The 15535-nt window shown below is 50.8% G+C and overlaps 1 protein-coding gene across 9 annotated transcripts in view; it reads left to right on the top strand.

Moving 5' to 3' along the window:
- Window positions 1–11751, top strand: part of LOC144369289 (uncharacterized) — a 34340-nt gene extending 22589 nt beyond the window's left edge. For all 9 annotated transcript variants that reach the window (XM_078028709.1, XM_078028712.1, XM_078028710.1 and 6 more), the window contains 10 exons: window positions 881–1089; window positions 1326–1531; window positions 2603–2717; window positions 4028–4143; window positions 4310–4540; window positions 5624–5738; window positions 8041–8138; window positions 8305–8418; window positions 9393–9507; window positions 11385–11751. In XM_078028709.1, coding sequence (XP_077884835.1) covers window positions 881–1089; window positions 1326–1531; window positions 2603–2717; window positions 4028–4143; window positions 4310–4540; window positions 5624–5738; window positions 8041–8138; window positions 8305–8418; window positions 9393–9507; window positions 11385–11590 — 1525 coding nt within the window. In that variant the 3' untranslated portion in view covers window positions 11591–11751. The remainder of the gene's footprint in view (window positions 1–880; window positions 1090–1325; window positions 1532–2602; window positions 2718–4027; window positions 4144–4309; window positions 4541–5623; window positions 5739–8040; window positions 8139–8304; window positions 8419–9392; window positions 9508–11384) is intronic.
- The last annotated feature ends 3784 nt before the right edge of the window (window positions 11752–15535 follow it).

Below are 15535 nucleotides of genomic sequence, written 5' to 3' on the forward strand. Positions count from 1 at the left end.
TCATAATTCAGTGAAAAATGGGGTGCAAATGACTGCCATTGTGTCCCTTTTCATGGGGGTCAGCCTCAAACCGCAGGTGCCATGAGTACATATCCTACATGTGACTGCATCCCTGACTCCATGGGGCATAAGTGCACGTTGTCCTCTTCAGTGACTATGGTGGACCCTTGGATCAACTTCAACATGGAATGGTCTTGGGGTCAAGAGGGTGGGCTCCTGTTTCTAGAGTAGGGACCTGCAAGGTGATTTGACTTGGGAAGGCTGAGGAAAGACTGCTCTCCCCTATTCAGTTTTCTGCCTGCAGTGTAAGGTGTGGGGTTTCAACAGTAGGAGGGGTAAGGCAGGGAGTTGTAGGTAATCATGGTCCTCTGGGGAAGGCCCTGGGATAATGGATCCCCTACTCTACACCTCCCTGTCCTCCCTCAGGGCCACAGAGATGTGGTCTGCACTCATGGGAAAAGAGAGGTCCACCGCTACTCAGGGGGACTCAGTGAGAGCTCACAGAGAATGAGGTAGCATTGCAGCCCTCGCCAGGGGAGGAGGTGTCTCTTGAGCCCTGAGAAGAGTGGGCAGGAGGACAGACACTCCCGGAAGGTGCATTCCAGGTTGGAGAGCAGGTAGCCAAGAGGAAGAAGAGTGTCGGGCCTGCCCAGAGGAGGGGAGAACTGGTCATACCATGAATCTAACGCTCCTTCGTTGAAGGTTCTTTGCCTAGCGACCTGTCCTGTCCCTGCCTGTACAGCCACTGTGTCTTGCCTGAGGTGGACTGGTGTGTTCAGAACCAGGGACGGTTCAGGAGGGTAGGGTCAGAGGTTTGCTCTGGAGGCCATGGCGAAGGCTAGGCCAGGGTTTTGCTGACTCCACACCTGCCTCCCCACAGTGCCTCATCTTCTTTCCTGGGGACCTGGGTGAACTTCCACACCGAGGCTTCCAATCAGCCTCCAGGCTCTCTGAGTCTGCAGCAGCTGCTGCCTTACGTGTGGCTCCTCCTGAGTGGCTTTAACCTGGAGCACCAAGCACACCACCTCCTGGCCCCAATTGAAGATGGCATATCAAGCCAGGCAGAGCCTGAGAGCCAGGCGGACTGTGGTGAGTACCTAAGGGTATATGAGGAAAGGTCTGACTGTTGTTCCACTGCAGGTAGTCTGTATTCCTGGTGTTGGGTTAGAAATTAGGATAAGCCTTTGTCCATTCAGGAAGTGACCCTAGTTTGCAAAGAGGTCCTGTGTGGGCTAAGGGTCTGAGTTCTTCCTGGCAGCAGGGGTATTGTCTGTCTGTGGGAAGGTCAGGGCAAGGCAGTCATGTTGGCATCTTTTCTCCTCTAGCTACAAGCTCAGTTCCTGTCATGGCTCCTAAGCCAACCCCAGAGCCAGAGCCTTCTCCCAGGGAAGGGGCAGAGCTGGAGTCCAGGACATCAGGGGTCTCCACTCAGTACTCCCCACGGCCCAAATATACCAATCCGATGAGAGGCAGGTGCGTCATTCGCATCTACCTGGAAAACGAAAGGACAACACAGTATAGGAGCATCCTGGTGAGTCTTCAAGCAGGGGAGTCTCCTGGGAGCCCACAGTGGGGAAGACCGAGTCCACAGCAAACACTTTGGACTAGGACTGTCTTCTTGAACTGGAGCTTCTGGAAGGTCAGGAAGGAGAGCAGAAAGTGAGGAAGAGAGAGGCGAGAGAGCAGCAGCATGCCAGGTCTGGGTGCGAGTGGGCCTGCGTGTTTGGGGATGTGCAGGTCAGAAGTGCAGGAGTGAGTGCTGGGTTCAGAGGAGGTCAGAGAAATATCAAGGGTACAGGCTATCCTCTACTGACCTTTGTATTGAGGAGGAGTATATTGAACCGTGGAGGTTGAAGCAGAGGAGTTGGCAGTCATTTTCTTGTGTGTGGGAGGGGATATGTTGCTGGTTGAAGGGAAGGGAGCCATTGTAGAATGATTAGGGTGGGTAGGTGTGGGTCACAGAGAACTGGGGGCCTTGGAGGGGCCCATTAGTGTCCTAGTTTGCATGTATGTGAATAGAGATTTAGCGGCTCTCTCTACAGGATCTTCCTGGGTGTGGAGTATCCATCATGAGACTCTGGTGTCCACCTCCAGGGAGCCATGTTGAACCACTGCACCTGCTGGGTCCGAAACTTCTGACACCCCAGCAAGCACTGACACTCTCGAGCCCAGCAGCTTCCATGCCTATCATTAAAGAGTCCTAGTGTGTGTTGTGCCTGGGTGTCAAGACCAAAGCACCTAGGGTTTGTGCCTTGTCCACACAAAAATGCAGCTGCATCCCAGACGAGAGCAGGGATATGGAAGTCCACTGGACCATTCCTCCCATCTTGATGGGACTAGAGTGTGTCTGTACAAAGCCTTTTGGTCCTTATTCCCTTGTCCCTGTAGGGCATAGCAGGTTGAAGCAAACTCTTGTACCAAGATTGGACTAGAGGCTCATAGGAAGACCCCCACATGATCACATGAAGGCCTCAGGTAGCAGGGTATCAAGATGGTGCCCTTGTGTTGAGAGCTCACTTGTCTCTGATTGTCCTTGAGCACTGTCCTCTGGGTAGCTACTCCCAAATTCCCTCTCTGATGAGCTTTCTCCAACCCTGCTTAGGTGACCTCCCAGGACAGGACTCCAGTCGTCATCCGCAAGGCCTTAGATGTACACTTGCTCCAGCAGAAGGATCCAAAAAACTATGAGCTTCTGCATATTGTCTGGAACCATCAGAGTAAGTGGAACCATCAGAGGGTAGGGAGCAGTGAGTCACAGTGGGCTCACGATAACTGGGAGACAAAACACAGTGTGCGTTGGCCCAATGCCCAGGAAGAGTATGGTGGGACTTGTGCACAAAACAAAGTGTAATGATGGGGCATAAATCTGCAGGTTCTTCATGTTCCCCAGGGGCTGTGGACCTGCCTATCGTGTTCTTTCCTTGGCCTGAGGAGGCACTGCAAAGCTATTATCCACAAAGGGCCAAGAAGAGAGGCTTCTTTGTCTTGTGTCAAAGAAGACAGACAACCACAGGGTGCCTACTTTGGCAGCCTTTCCTGACCTAGATGAGTACATGAGAAAAGCAGTTCAATGAAGAATCATTTCTGGCTTCCAATCTTTTTATTTATTGCAAACTGAGTCCACTTAGGACCAGAGGCCATTTCTAGAGAGAAGTGTGTAGTAGAATAGAACCCTTCACAGCTTGTAGACTGTTCTTGGAGAGAGAGAGAGAGGGAGGAGGGAGAGAGAGAGAGAGAGAGAGAGAGAGAGAGAGAGAGAGAGAGAGAAGAAGAAGAAGAAGAAGAAGAAGGAGGAGGAGGAGAAGGAGGAGTAGAAAAATGAAAATAAGTTGAAGGAGAAGACCATGAATAAGAAGTTCAAGATGACTATAAGAAGAAGCATGAGGAGAAGATGAAGAAGAACAAGAACAAGAAGGAGAAACACAAGGTGAACAAGAAGTATAACAATACATTGATTAAAAATGTGAATGAGATTTATACTCATGAGCAGGAAATGCAGTAGTGGGGAACTCAAGAGAAATATATTGCTCTGGATGGCACAGCCCTGCTGTGGACATCCTCCAGCCATGCTCAACACACCTCCAAACCATACCCCTCCAATTAGTGTAGCCCTGTATGAGTGTATGAATCCACTGGCAAGGTGGAGGCACCCACCATCAAATGCTTTTCCCCAAACCCACCTGTGATCATTGCTGCAGTGGGGAGAAAACCTTCAACACATGAGTCTTTGGTGACCAATCCAGATACAAAGTCTAGCTGTTTCTCTTTGTTGGGTCCAACGTGAACTAAGAGAGTCTGGGGTACAAGGGGCTATTTCTTTGAAAGGTGTTCCTGTACTGGACCTCCTGTGCATAGAGGGTCCTCAGGGAGGAATCAGTGGGGAGTCTTTGGTGGAACAGTAGCTGGATTCGGGGGCTCTCAGGTCTGTGTATGAGACCTGAGCTGGCAGAGGCTCTCAGTTGTGGGGGATGTTGGGTAGTGTATTCCTTGAGTGTCACCTACCACGCCTCTGCCCCTGCCTCTCCAGAGCTGAGGGTCCCTGCTAATGCGAAAGTATATGGCGGCCTGATTGGAGGAGTGCATTATAACTTTATTCTTCGGGAAACAGATGCCAGCAAGTCGTTGAAGTTCAAGCCAAAGGAGGTAAACAGTCACCTTCTTTACTCTTTACTCCTGGTGCCACTCCACATCCTCCAAGGGGACAAGAACCTCAGGTTCTGGATGGATGTTGTAGAATGCCCACAGAGCCAACTGCCAGGCTGGGTGGGGTGCAGGTGCTGGGCTTTGCTGATGTTGTCATCCCCCACAGTTCTTGGAGCCTTCTGTGGCAGTGGCATCCAGGACCCCAGCAGCTGTGAGCAGCAGCTCTGCAGTGGCTGCAGGATCATTGCCCCAGGCCACCCAAAGCAATGAGTGGTGCATGAGAAAAGTCACCAGTAGCAGCTCCTCACTGCTTCACTCCAGCGAGCAGGTGGAAGACAACCGCTTTGTTTATGTCCTCCTAGAGGGACAGAGCCTGAGAGAGTCAAAGCGCATCCTGGTAAGCCCGACAGTAGGGCTGCCTCCTGGGTGTCCACACAGTGGAAGGCAGGAGACACAGCCAACCCCGGGGCTGTGGTGGGAAATAAAGAAGAGAGAGGTCAGTCTTAAGGGCTTGACCTGAGGAGGGAGAGCCTCAGCATGCCCAGCTCCAGTGGTGAGTGGGTGTGTGTAGTGTGGGTTTTGCAGGCCAGAAGTGCAGACGGAAGTTCTGTGGACAGATGAAGTCAGAGATATGTCCAGGGTGCAGGCTGCAGTGCCTAGAACTTGGTATTCTCAATGAGTGAGATTGGAGCAGAGGAGGTGGCAGTGACTTGTCACATGTATAGGAGGGGATGTGTTTCTTGTAGCAGGGAAGAGAACCTCCTTAGCATGACTAGGTGTGGGAATTTGGGGTCGGGATCACCTGGGGGGTCATGCCAAAGCTTCGGAATGTTAGCCTTTGCATGTATGTAAATGCGGAGCTAAAGGGGTTCTTGGCAGAATTTCTATGGATGTGCAGTAGACACGCTAATACTGCAGGTGTCCAGCTGCAGAGGAGACATGTTCAGTGACTGCCAGTGCTGAGTCAAGTACATCATTACAACCAGACCCGCACCGAGCTTCCAGAGGCCAGGGCCTCTCAAGGCTGTCTTGAAGCACTCAAGTGCACACTCTTGTATCTGAGTCTGTTTTGTGTAGTGGCAGTCAGGACCAAAATTTTCAGTGTGTCTGCCTCTTCCACCCACAAAGGCAGCCTGCACCCCAGAGCATACTTGGTGCGCAGATCCCTGGCCCATTGCTCTCGTCTGAGTGAGATGAGAGTGTGTCTGTGCATAGGCAGTTTGGTCCTTTGACCTGAGTGGAATGTGGCTCCCCAGGGGGAGGGGAGATGGCAGGTACAGGCAGATATTTGTACCAAGATTGTTCTAGTAGCACGTTGCAAGAACCCAGGGGGTATATGGAGGCTACACTCAGGTAGCAGGATAATAAGATTGTGCCCTTGTATATGTAGCTGAGATTTCTCCTGAATGTTTGACCACAGTCTTCTGGGTAGCTCCTCTAAAAGCCATTCTCTGATGACATTTATCCCACCCTGATCCAGGTGACCTTTGTGGATACGGTGACGAGCCTCATCCGAAGGGCCTTGGACCAAAATTTGTTGCAGCAGGAGGATGTGGACAACTTTGAGCTGCTGAGAATGATTTCTGAGAATGAGAGTAAGTAGGACAATCAGACAGTGGGGAAACATGATCCACAGTGGGCTCAGGATAACTCACATCCAAGAGAAAGTGGGCCTTGGCCACAAAATACCAAAGTGTGGTGGGCCTGGTGCGGGAGACCAAGTGCAGTGATGGGCGTGTCCAATGTGGAGGTGCTCAATGAGGCCCAAGGGGGCTGCTGAACCTCCCTAAATGTGTTCTCCCCTGGACCTGGTCTGGCAATGCGAAGCTAATATCCATGAGGGCAAGGCAGAGAGAGGCTCAATCCATCATCAGTTTGGTTTATGGCTCACCGATAAGGATGCCTTCAAATGAAGAGGAGGAGAACATGGGTCCTGATTGGATCAGCATTGCTATGGACAGAAGCAGCACAGGTCCCAATCCATGGCCAGGATATGAGAAGTCCTGCCTACTCACAGGAATGTCAGGATTACAGCAACTGGGAACAGGACTCAGTGAAGAGGAAGTCAAGGCTAGGGGACAGCCTGTTTGGGTTCTTTTGGGAACAATTCCAAGTCCTCTGTGCCTGGGTGCCCATCTCCTGAAGATATCAGAATGGCCAGGTTATTATTCCTTCCAGCAACAAAGAAGGGCATCTGAAGAACAGAGGCCACAATGCTGAGCTGTCTACAATGCCAGTGCTCTTTCCTTTCTTGTGAGCCAGACACTCCTAGCCTCCACCATCCCAGCCTGTCCACAATAGAACCCACCATCTGTCGGGCACGTAAGTGAGTTTTCCAATTTTCCCACACCACCTCATTTGAGTTGGCTCTGTCTCACACATGAGGAAGACTGAGGTGCAAGGAGCTGGGCAAGGGGCAGTGTCTGCGAATCTCAGGGACTTGGGAGGCAGTGCAGGAGGATGGGGATTTCCAAACAACCTCAGAAACTTAGGGAGACCCTGTACCCAAGTCAAAAGGCCTGGGAATGGTCTCAGTGCTTAAGTGCCTCTGGTTTTATCCCTGGTACAAAAATAAGCCAGTCAATAAGGAATTACCAAACTGAGAAACTACGAAGATGATTTCAGAAACAGACTTTCAACACAAGCATCAGTTGAGAGCAGGCTGCAGACCAGGGGAGGTTTGTGTGTAACAGACGTCAAAAGGGAGGACTACGGGGGGCCTGGAACCCACTAGGTGTGATGGCATCTATGCCTTATGGCAGGAGGGTGGCAGTGATGCTGGCCCTCTCCTAGATTTTGGAAACCTTGTTTTCATTGGGGAAACTTTATGGAGGTGGAATCTATTTTAGCAATCCTGGTCCAGATGAGGTGCGGACTTCCACAGGTAGAAGCCTATCCAGAATACGGTGTCTGTTATTCAGTCTTTCCTGACTGTGACAATGACAAAGAAAGGAAGTCACTTGTCTTTGGTCTTGGTTTCACTCCTGGCCATTGATTGAGAACTGATTTCATGTTGGACTACTGAACAGAAGCTGCATCTGGGCAGAAGAGTGTGATAGATTTGAACTCCTCAGGACGCCCCACCATTGCCAGAGATATAAGGAGAAGGAGGAGGAGAAAGAGGACACAACTGAGTGGGGAGAGGATCACACGATGAAGAGCAGGAGGAAGAAGAAGAAAAAGAAGGAGCTGAGCAGAAGGAAGAGTGGAGGGAGATACACAAGAAGAAGAACAAGAAGAAATGATGTAAGAACAAGAAAAAGACCCAGAAAGAACTACAAGAAGATGCAGGACAGAAAGAAGAGCCAGAAGTTGAACAAGAACCAGAATAAAAGTACCAAGCAGACAGCTCATGATGAGAAACAAGGGGAAGGAGAGCAAAACTAGAAAACAATAGAGTTCTCCAGGGCACCACCCTGCTGAAGTCCTCCCATGTCCATGCCCAACACACCTCTGATGGATACCACCTCCCCTCGGCGTAGTCATCCATGAGTGGATTCATCCAGGGCAAGGGGATGAATTCGCCCACCATCCAACGTTTCCCTGAATGCCCATGTGTGAGCATGGCTGCCCTGGGGAGAAAGGCCTAAGCACAGGAGCCTTTGCCAATCCTGATTCAGAGCCTAGCAGTGTCCCTTTGGCAGATCCAACCTGCACTGAGAAGCTCTGGGCCCAAGGTGCTGTTTCCATTGCCAGGTGCTCTTTTGGTTTAGAATCCTGTACATCATCTTCTCCAGGGAAGAATCACTGAGGGAGTCTTTGGTGGCACTGTAGCTGGATAGGAGGGCTCTCAATTCTGGTGCAGGCTCGCCCTGGCGGAGACTCTCAGGGGTTGTCTGTGTTTTGTGGTAAAATCCTTGAGTGCCATCTCACAATTCTCTCCACTTTGCTCTGCAGAAATCAAGGTCCCTGACCACTCACTCATGTATCAGTTTATGAATCCTCGGATAAACTATTTCATCGTGAGGAAACGCCCTGAGTTCAAGAGAAAGGAGGTAAACACCTACCTTATTCAAGCTGTACTTGTGCTGCCATTCCACTCCCACCTGGGGAAATAAGAAGCCTCAGCACCTGGACATATGTGCTAGAAGCCCATAGAGCCAACTGACAGGCTGGGGTGGCTTTCTGTTTCTGGGTTTGCTGATGTTCCATCCCCCACAGTTCTCAGAATCAACCTGCAACAAGTGCTCCAGGCCGCTTTTCCAGATGGGAGACACCTGCTTAATTCGTGTCCACTTAGAAACACAAAGTCCAAAGATGGCCAAGAGTGTCCTGGTAAGCCTGGGAGCAGGGGTGTCCCCTGGTGCTTACACCTGGGTGGGGAGCAGACACTGGTCCAATACCATGGACTACTCATGCCCTCTTGAATTTGGAGCTTCTGGATGATCAGGAGGATAGATGGGAATCAAGAAGAGAGAGGTCAGTGTGAAGGGCTGGAGGTGAGATGAGGGAGAGCAGCAGCTTGTCCACCACCATGTCTGAGGGAGTCTGTGTGTCAGGTGGCAGCATGCAGTCCAGAAGGGCAGAGGCAGGTATGGGTGACAGATGAGAACAGGCCAGGACCTAGATTGCAGGTTTCACTCTATGGGATGCTAAGGTCTATGGAGGAGGACAGCAGTGTGAGGTTCTGCATGTTCCTTGAATAAGGAGCTGAGAGGGTCTCTCTGCAGAGTAAGTATGGATGTGGAGGAAGCACACTAAATGTCCAGGTAACCCAATGACCACCCTTGCTGGATGAGGTGCCCTCCTACACCCCAGCCAGCACTGAGCCTCTGGAGGCCAGGAGCTCTCATGGCTATCTTTCGTCACTCCTGTGTGTGGTCATGTTCCTGGGTCTGATTTGGGCCCTGGCAATCCAGACCAAAGCCTGTAGGTTTTGTGCCTAGGCCATTCCCAATGCCGCCTGCATCCTCGGGCGGACCTGGGATCTTGGAGGCTATTGTCCAATTCCTCTCAACTTGTGGGATGAGATTGCATCTGTATGCAGGTAGTGGGGTCCTTTCACTTCTAGAGGAGTGCAGCTCCACAAAGAGCAATGGCAGGTCCAGGAAGTCCTATGTACAAGGATTGGGCTAGTAGCCTATGGGAAGAGCCCACGCGATGAGCAGGAGGTCAGCCTCAGATAGTAGGGTCATGGATGTTGCCCTTGTATTTAGAGTGGAGGTGCCTCCAGAATGCCCCTGCCCACTGTCCTTGAGTAGTCACTTCAAGGCCCATTTCCTGAAGGCCTGTCTCCCATGCTGCTCCAGGTGACCTGCCAAGATCGGGCTCCTGTCGTCATCCGCAGGGCCCTCGAGCTGCACTTGCTTACTCAGGAGAAGCCGGAGGATTATGAGCTGGGCCAAATCATCTCTCACCGTCACAGTAAGTGGGACAATCAGATGGCAGAGAGCAAGGGTCAGGATGTGGACTCAGGTCAACTCTTAGCACCAAAGTGTAGTCTCTGACCCCCAAGAACACTCCAATAGGTGTGTTGGGTTCGTGCACAAAGCCAACTGCACTTCTGCTGGTGGAAGGTCTTGAGGTCCAATGGTATACCCCAGTGGATATTGTGGCTCCCCACCAGGTGCCTCCCCTGTACATGAACAGGCATCCAAAGCTGACATCTTTGAGGAGTGAGGAGGAAAGCCTCTTTCCATGAGCAGTATGCTTTCATGGTCTGGGATAGGAGTGGTTTCAGAGGAACATGGAATGCATGGGCTAACGAGGGAACTGGCATTTTGTGGACTGAAGCAGTAGGATTGAATGCCTTCTGTGTGACCAGAAAACCACTGCCTTGGCAGAGCATTGCCAGGATTCTAGCAAGCAGTAACAGGATGAAATTGGGAAGAAAACACAGCCTGGGAGACAGCTTGAATCATCTGTCTTTGCATAAATTCCATGGTCTTCTGTACCTGAGTTCACTTGCCAAGGAGTGATCACAATAGCCAGGTTATGATCCCTAACTTCCTGAGCACGGAGCCACAAAGCTCATCTGATAATAATGCCAGCGCTTTTTCCTTGGTTGGTTGGTTGGTTTTTGTGAGCCAAACACCACAGCAGCCATTATCCCAGCCTATGTATGCTGAAGACCACCATCCCTACGAGTTCTAGAATCACTTGTCTCCTATCTTAACCTACTGTTAGGTTAGTAGAATCATTGGAAGAGGAAGTCTGTCTGGGGCCTTGGTAGCCTTAGAATTTCATAGCAGAGATCTTCACATCCAACCCAGAAGGGATGGAGAACAGGCTCTAGGTTAGAGGAGGGTGACAGGAAACACGTGTTCAGAGGAAGGAGAAGCGGGCTGTTGTATTCCCCCACTTGGGGTCATGGCACCACTGGACCATACACCATGTTGGAGGGAAGCATTCCCTTTGCTGGCCTTTGGAACCATTGTTCTCAATAGGGCAGCATTTGGAATGTGGCCTCCATTCTCAGAAGCCTGGTTCACATGGAGGTGGGCTCCACCAATGCAGAAGCATGGCTCTAATGTGGTATTTGTGCTGGTCAGCCTGTCCTCACTGTGGCCATACTTGAGGAATCCTTGGCCTTTTCTCTGGCTTTCACAACTTTCTCTTTGGTTGTGTACTGAGGCTGTCCATAAAGCTCTAGTGTGTGGCAGTGGAGAGCTCCTCAGCCCTTGCCACAAAGGCATAGACAGGGAGAGAGAGAACAAGGCTGGGAGAGAGGGAGAGAGAGAAAGATGGAGAAGGAGGACCTCTACTTGGAGAATGAGGATTCAGTGGAGCCTACAGGAACAAGGTATTATTGCCCAGGGCGCACCCCTGTTTAGGTCTTCCTCCAACCATGCTCAACCTTTCTTCCAGTCCCTCCCACCCCCCAGTAGTGTATTCATCTTGAATGAGAATTTTATGTTGACATCAGAGCACTCACCATCCAATGCTTCCCTCCAAACCCACTCATGAAGATGGCTCATGTGTGGACTGAATCTTCGGCACAGGAGCCTTTTGTGGGAGATTTCAGATGCAAACCCTAGTGGTGTACTTTGGCAGATGTAAGAGGACCTGGGATGTTCTGGAGTCCAAAGCCTTTGGTAGGAACCGACATTAGGTCTGTTGAAGTGCTCTGCCTATTTCTTCCTCAGGGAGGACTGTGGAGGCTGTCTTGTTGGTATTGGTGCTGAATTGGAGAGCTCTCAGGTGTGTGGCTGTGGCCTTTTCTGGCACAGGCTCTCAGATGTTGGGGTGTCCCAGGGAGCACCTCCTGAGCCACCTTATTTTGTACACCCCTCTCTCTCCAGAGCTGAGGATTCCAGCGCAGGCCAACGTATTTTACGCAAAGAACCCTCACATAGAACCCAACTTCGTGCTGAGGAAAAGGAGCCTCTCCCAAAAGAATGATGATTGGATCCAGCCTCAACCTCCCCCTCGTCCTACAAAGAAGGCTGCAGCCCTCCTGAGGATGCTTGCAAAACCATTCTGCTGCTGTGTGCCTGGGCAGGGCTGAGGCAGCCCAGGAATATTTACATTGATAATTATTTTCTTCAAAGTTTGTATCTATAGTTTGCCATTGTCCTTGACCTTGTTTAGTAACACAGTTGTTACTCTATCCTGTATTTGTTGTTTCCATTAATATATTATTATTTTAAAATATATATGTTTTTGTTACCTGATCTACTGTGATGATTTGAGTATACTCAATGTAGCAGTGATTCCTAAAGGACACATCCAAACCAACAGGAAGGAATGTTTCCTTGTATTAGCAAGAAGTTTGGTTTTTAGGAGTTTGGCAGATGGCATTATCTGAGTCAGTTTTCCAATGGGGGCAATGAAGTATCGGCTATCATGGTACAAATACAAACAAAGACACATAAAGACACACTAGAGCGCACACACACACACACTAGAGCACACACACTGACTGAGCGATAGATACACAGATGGAGTTGGTCTCTTCTGAAATACTTTGGAGATGTGGTTCTGATTTCTCCCATTTTGGAGTATTTTCCATTGATAAGGTGTCTTGCAAATGAATCCCATGTCTGAAGAAGACATGCATGTGTACTTCACATGCCACTTTCTACATAACCAGAAGGTCATGTCATGTAATATTTTTCATGCAGCTGTGTTTTCACTGTGAACCATCCCATGAGGTCAGCTGTGGAATTTTCCACTGGTAGCATCACAATGGAGATCCACTCTTTGGATTTGGGGATATTTCTGATTTTCTTGATTCAGATTGGAAATATATATATATATACACACATATATATATATGGTTTTTGATGAAAATTCTGCATTTGATGATAATGAATGCCATGCATCTAGAAATCTGTAGACTGTAGACAATGAATGGATGCCTACTGTTGTCTGGACTGGTCTGCAAAGTCCTGTAGCATCTGAGCATGTGTGAGGGCTGTACAGGTCTTGCCAAAAGTCCAGGTCTGATGATCCTGCACAAAGCTGAGCTAGTGGTCTCCAAAACAGCATAAGGGCCAAGGAGAAACACAGTTCCACACAGAAGTTGGGAAGCTACCTTATGAAGGTAATCATATGTATGGGATCCTCTTGCTAGGTCCCTTTTTCCATTGGGCCAGAACTGTTTTCTGAATGGCCTCCACAGCCCTGCAGGGAGCCTGGAGCACAGCTCTGCAGAACCATGCTCAGCCCTGGACAGAGGCACATGAGTTCCCATCACAGGCTCCAGTGTGACAGTCCCAGGTGCACGCCTGTCATGCCAGCCACCAGGGAGGCTGAGGAAGAGGAACCTTCGAGGTCAGCCCTGGCAACTTGACCCCGTGGCAGAGGGGAAGAAGTTTACAGGGGTCTCTGAGGGTGGAGCTCAGGCAGGTCGCTTGCCTCACAGGCTCAGGGCCCTGGGTTCAATCCCCAGAACCACGTACACCAAAAAGTGACCTTGGAACATGGTTTAAAACGGTGGGTCACCTACACAGAAGGAAACGGGAGAGGGTTTTTAAAGGAGGACTTAAACCCCAGAATCCACAGGTGCCACAGGAAAACAAAAGGACACAGAGTCAGAGACACCTGACACCCCTGGGCGGGTCTCCCTTCTAAACCGCCTCCTGCCCCCAGGTCACCTGGGCTCCTCTGTCGCCCTCCCCTCTCCAGGGGCCTGCGGGTCAGGCCACCTCTTCTCCTCTGAGGTCCGCGGCGCAGGCCACACGGCTGAGGCCACCGCGTCCTGCACAGGACCCTGCAGGTCACACTCCACCCGCTGTGACCAGCAGCTCCGCCGAGGAGGGCCCTCAGGTGAGAACCAGGACGCGGGGTCCGCGGTGGGCGCTGAGGGGACCGCCCGGCGGCTCCAGGGGACAGGCAGCCGGGGACCGAGGCTCCAGGGCGGCGGCAGAGTCCTCCCGGGTCCCCCCTCGTGTGGGCGCCTAGACCGGGGCGGCTCCCGGCAGCGCACCTTCTCCTGTCACGGACCCCAGGAGCGGGACCCTCCATCCGGGACCTCCAGCCCCGCGGGCGCTACTTCCGGGCTCCTCCCCCTCGGAGCTCCCCGTGACAGCGGCTCAAAGTTCCCGCCCTGCACAGGCCCCGCCCCCGTATCCCTGGCGACGGCCCCGCCCCCGTCTCCCTTCTGTGACCAACTCTGCAGGCTGAGGGCGGGGCCCTAGGCGCCCCAACTGCCTGGTGTCAGATAGGCTGCTGACCTAACGTGAGACAGCAACTAAGTAGCCTCCTCACCTGTCCCCAACTTCCTAGGGGTGAGGCCTGCGGCTGCCCCTCTAGGCGTGGACCCAGTGTGCATGGCCCTGGATGCTGGGCTTTCCCGTGGGAAATGCTCCTCAGCCAGGGGGATGGGACTGCTGCCCAGGAGGACAGAGACCCTGAAAAGGCGCCTGCCACTCCTCTTGCTTGCAAGGGGACGCTGTGACATAGGCCAGGCAGGGAGAGTGGTGGCCCAGAGCAAGGCCCACACAGAGCGCTGGATGGGCATTGCTTGTAAAATGACTGCTGTGGGTCAGGCGCCAAGAACCAATTGCCATCTGCCTTAATGGTCATTAGGAAAATATCGCTCACAACCATTTTTCTACCTCTATTATGTGACTGTATTCCCTTCCCCATGAGTAAGGTCACAGGCACGCGTCCTTCTGTCTTGCTTCTGTCTCTTATCCCAGCGGCCCCTGGTACTCTTTGGGCTCCAGGAATGGAAGCTCTCTTACCATAGGGGTTTTTTGTTAATTGATTTTTTAAATTCAGTATATGTGTCAGCAGAATGTATTTGGATTCATTGTACACTACTGCAAGAAAACTTTTCATTTACCTAATTGGACATGATGTAGCATTGCACCCTATGTTACTTATCCATGTACCTGGGGGAATAATGTCCATCTCATTCCACCATCTATCCTGCCCCATACGTCCTCCCCTCTCCTCCCTCCCATTTGGTCAAAATTTCTCCATTTCTCACATTCCCCCCATTTTGGATCAGCATCCAGTTCTTAAGAGAGAACATTCAGCCTCTGGGTTTATGGGATTGGCTTACTTCACTTAGCATGATAGTCTCCAACTCCATCCATTTACCTGCAAATGCCATCATTATATTTTCTTTTAATGCTGAGTATTAGTCCATTGTGTTTATATAGGATAATGTTTTTGTATCCACAGCAGAACATCTAGGTTGCTTCCACAGTTTAGCTGTAGTGAATTGAGTTGTATAAACATTGGTGTGGCTGCGTTACTACAGTATGCTGGTATTAAGTCCTTTGGGTATAGACCGAGGAGTCAGGTAGCTGGGCCAAATGGTGGTTCTAATCCAAGTTTTCTAAGGAAAGATAGAGTTTTGAACTGGCTGTTTGTCACCTGGTGGTACTCCATGGGGTCCTCCAAGCCTGGCTTGCATCTGCCTCCCCCCATCCTCTGGGATGACCCAGAGGCTCAGTTGTGTCATCTGCAGTAAAGATAGCTTTCCTATGTCCTGTCCCTCATCAGCTTGCAGTGCTGGGTCTGCCCTCAAGATGGAACTGAGCAGTGGATGCAGAGGCATTGCTCCAATGTCCTGCTACCTCCTGACATGGAAAGAACATCTCAGAGGCTTGTTGTATATCCATCCTCACCCCTGCTTTTCTTTTTAATAACTTGATTTATTTATTTATTTATGTGGTGCTGAGGATTGAACCCATGACCTTGCACATGTGAGGCAAGTGTTCTACCTCTGAGCCATAACCCCACCCCCCTACCCCTGCTTTTCTGTCTCTCCTTGAAGTCTTAAGTGACCTCATTCCACTCATTCTAACAAGACTTTAGACATTCCCCTTCTCCAAAACAAGAACTTTTCTCCTCTGATGGATACCCCTCATTCAACACCCACATCTGCAAGTTCCTGCAAAGATAAAACAATTAGGTGCTCTACTAAAATTCTCAGAACCGATGCTCTAGCATCGAAAATGCTGCAGAGACACTTGGCTTACACCAAAAACAAGCT

This window comes from Ictidomys tridecemlineatus, chromosome 12, assembly GCF_052094955.1.
Source record: "Ictidomys tridecemlineatus isolate mIctTri1 chromosome 12, mIctTri1.hap1, whole genome shotgun sequence".
NCBI classification, from domain to species: domain Eukaryota; kingdom Metazoa; phylum Chordata; class Mammalia; order Rodentia; family Sciuridae; genus Ictidomys; species Ictidomys tridecemlineatus.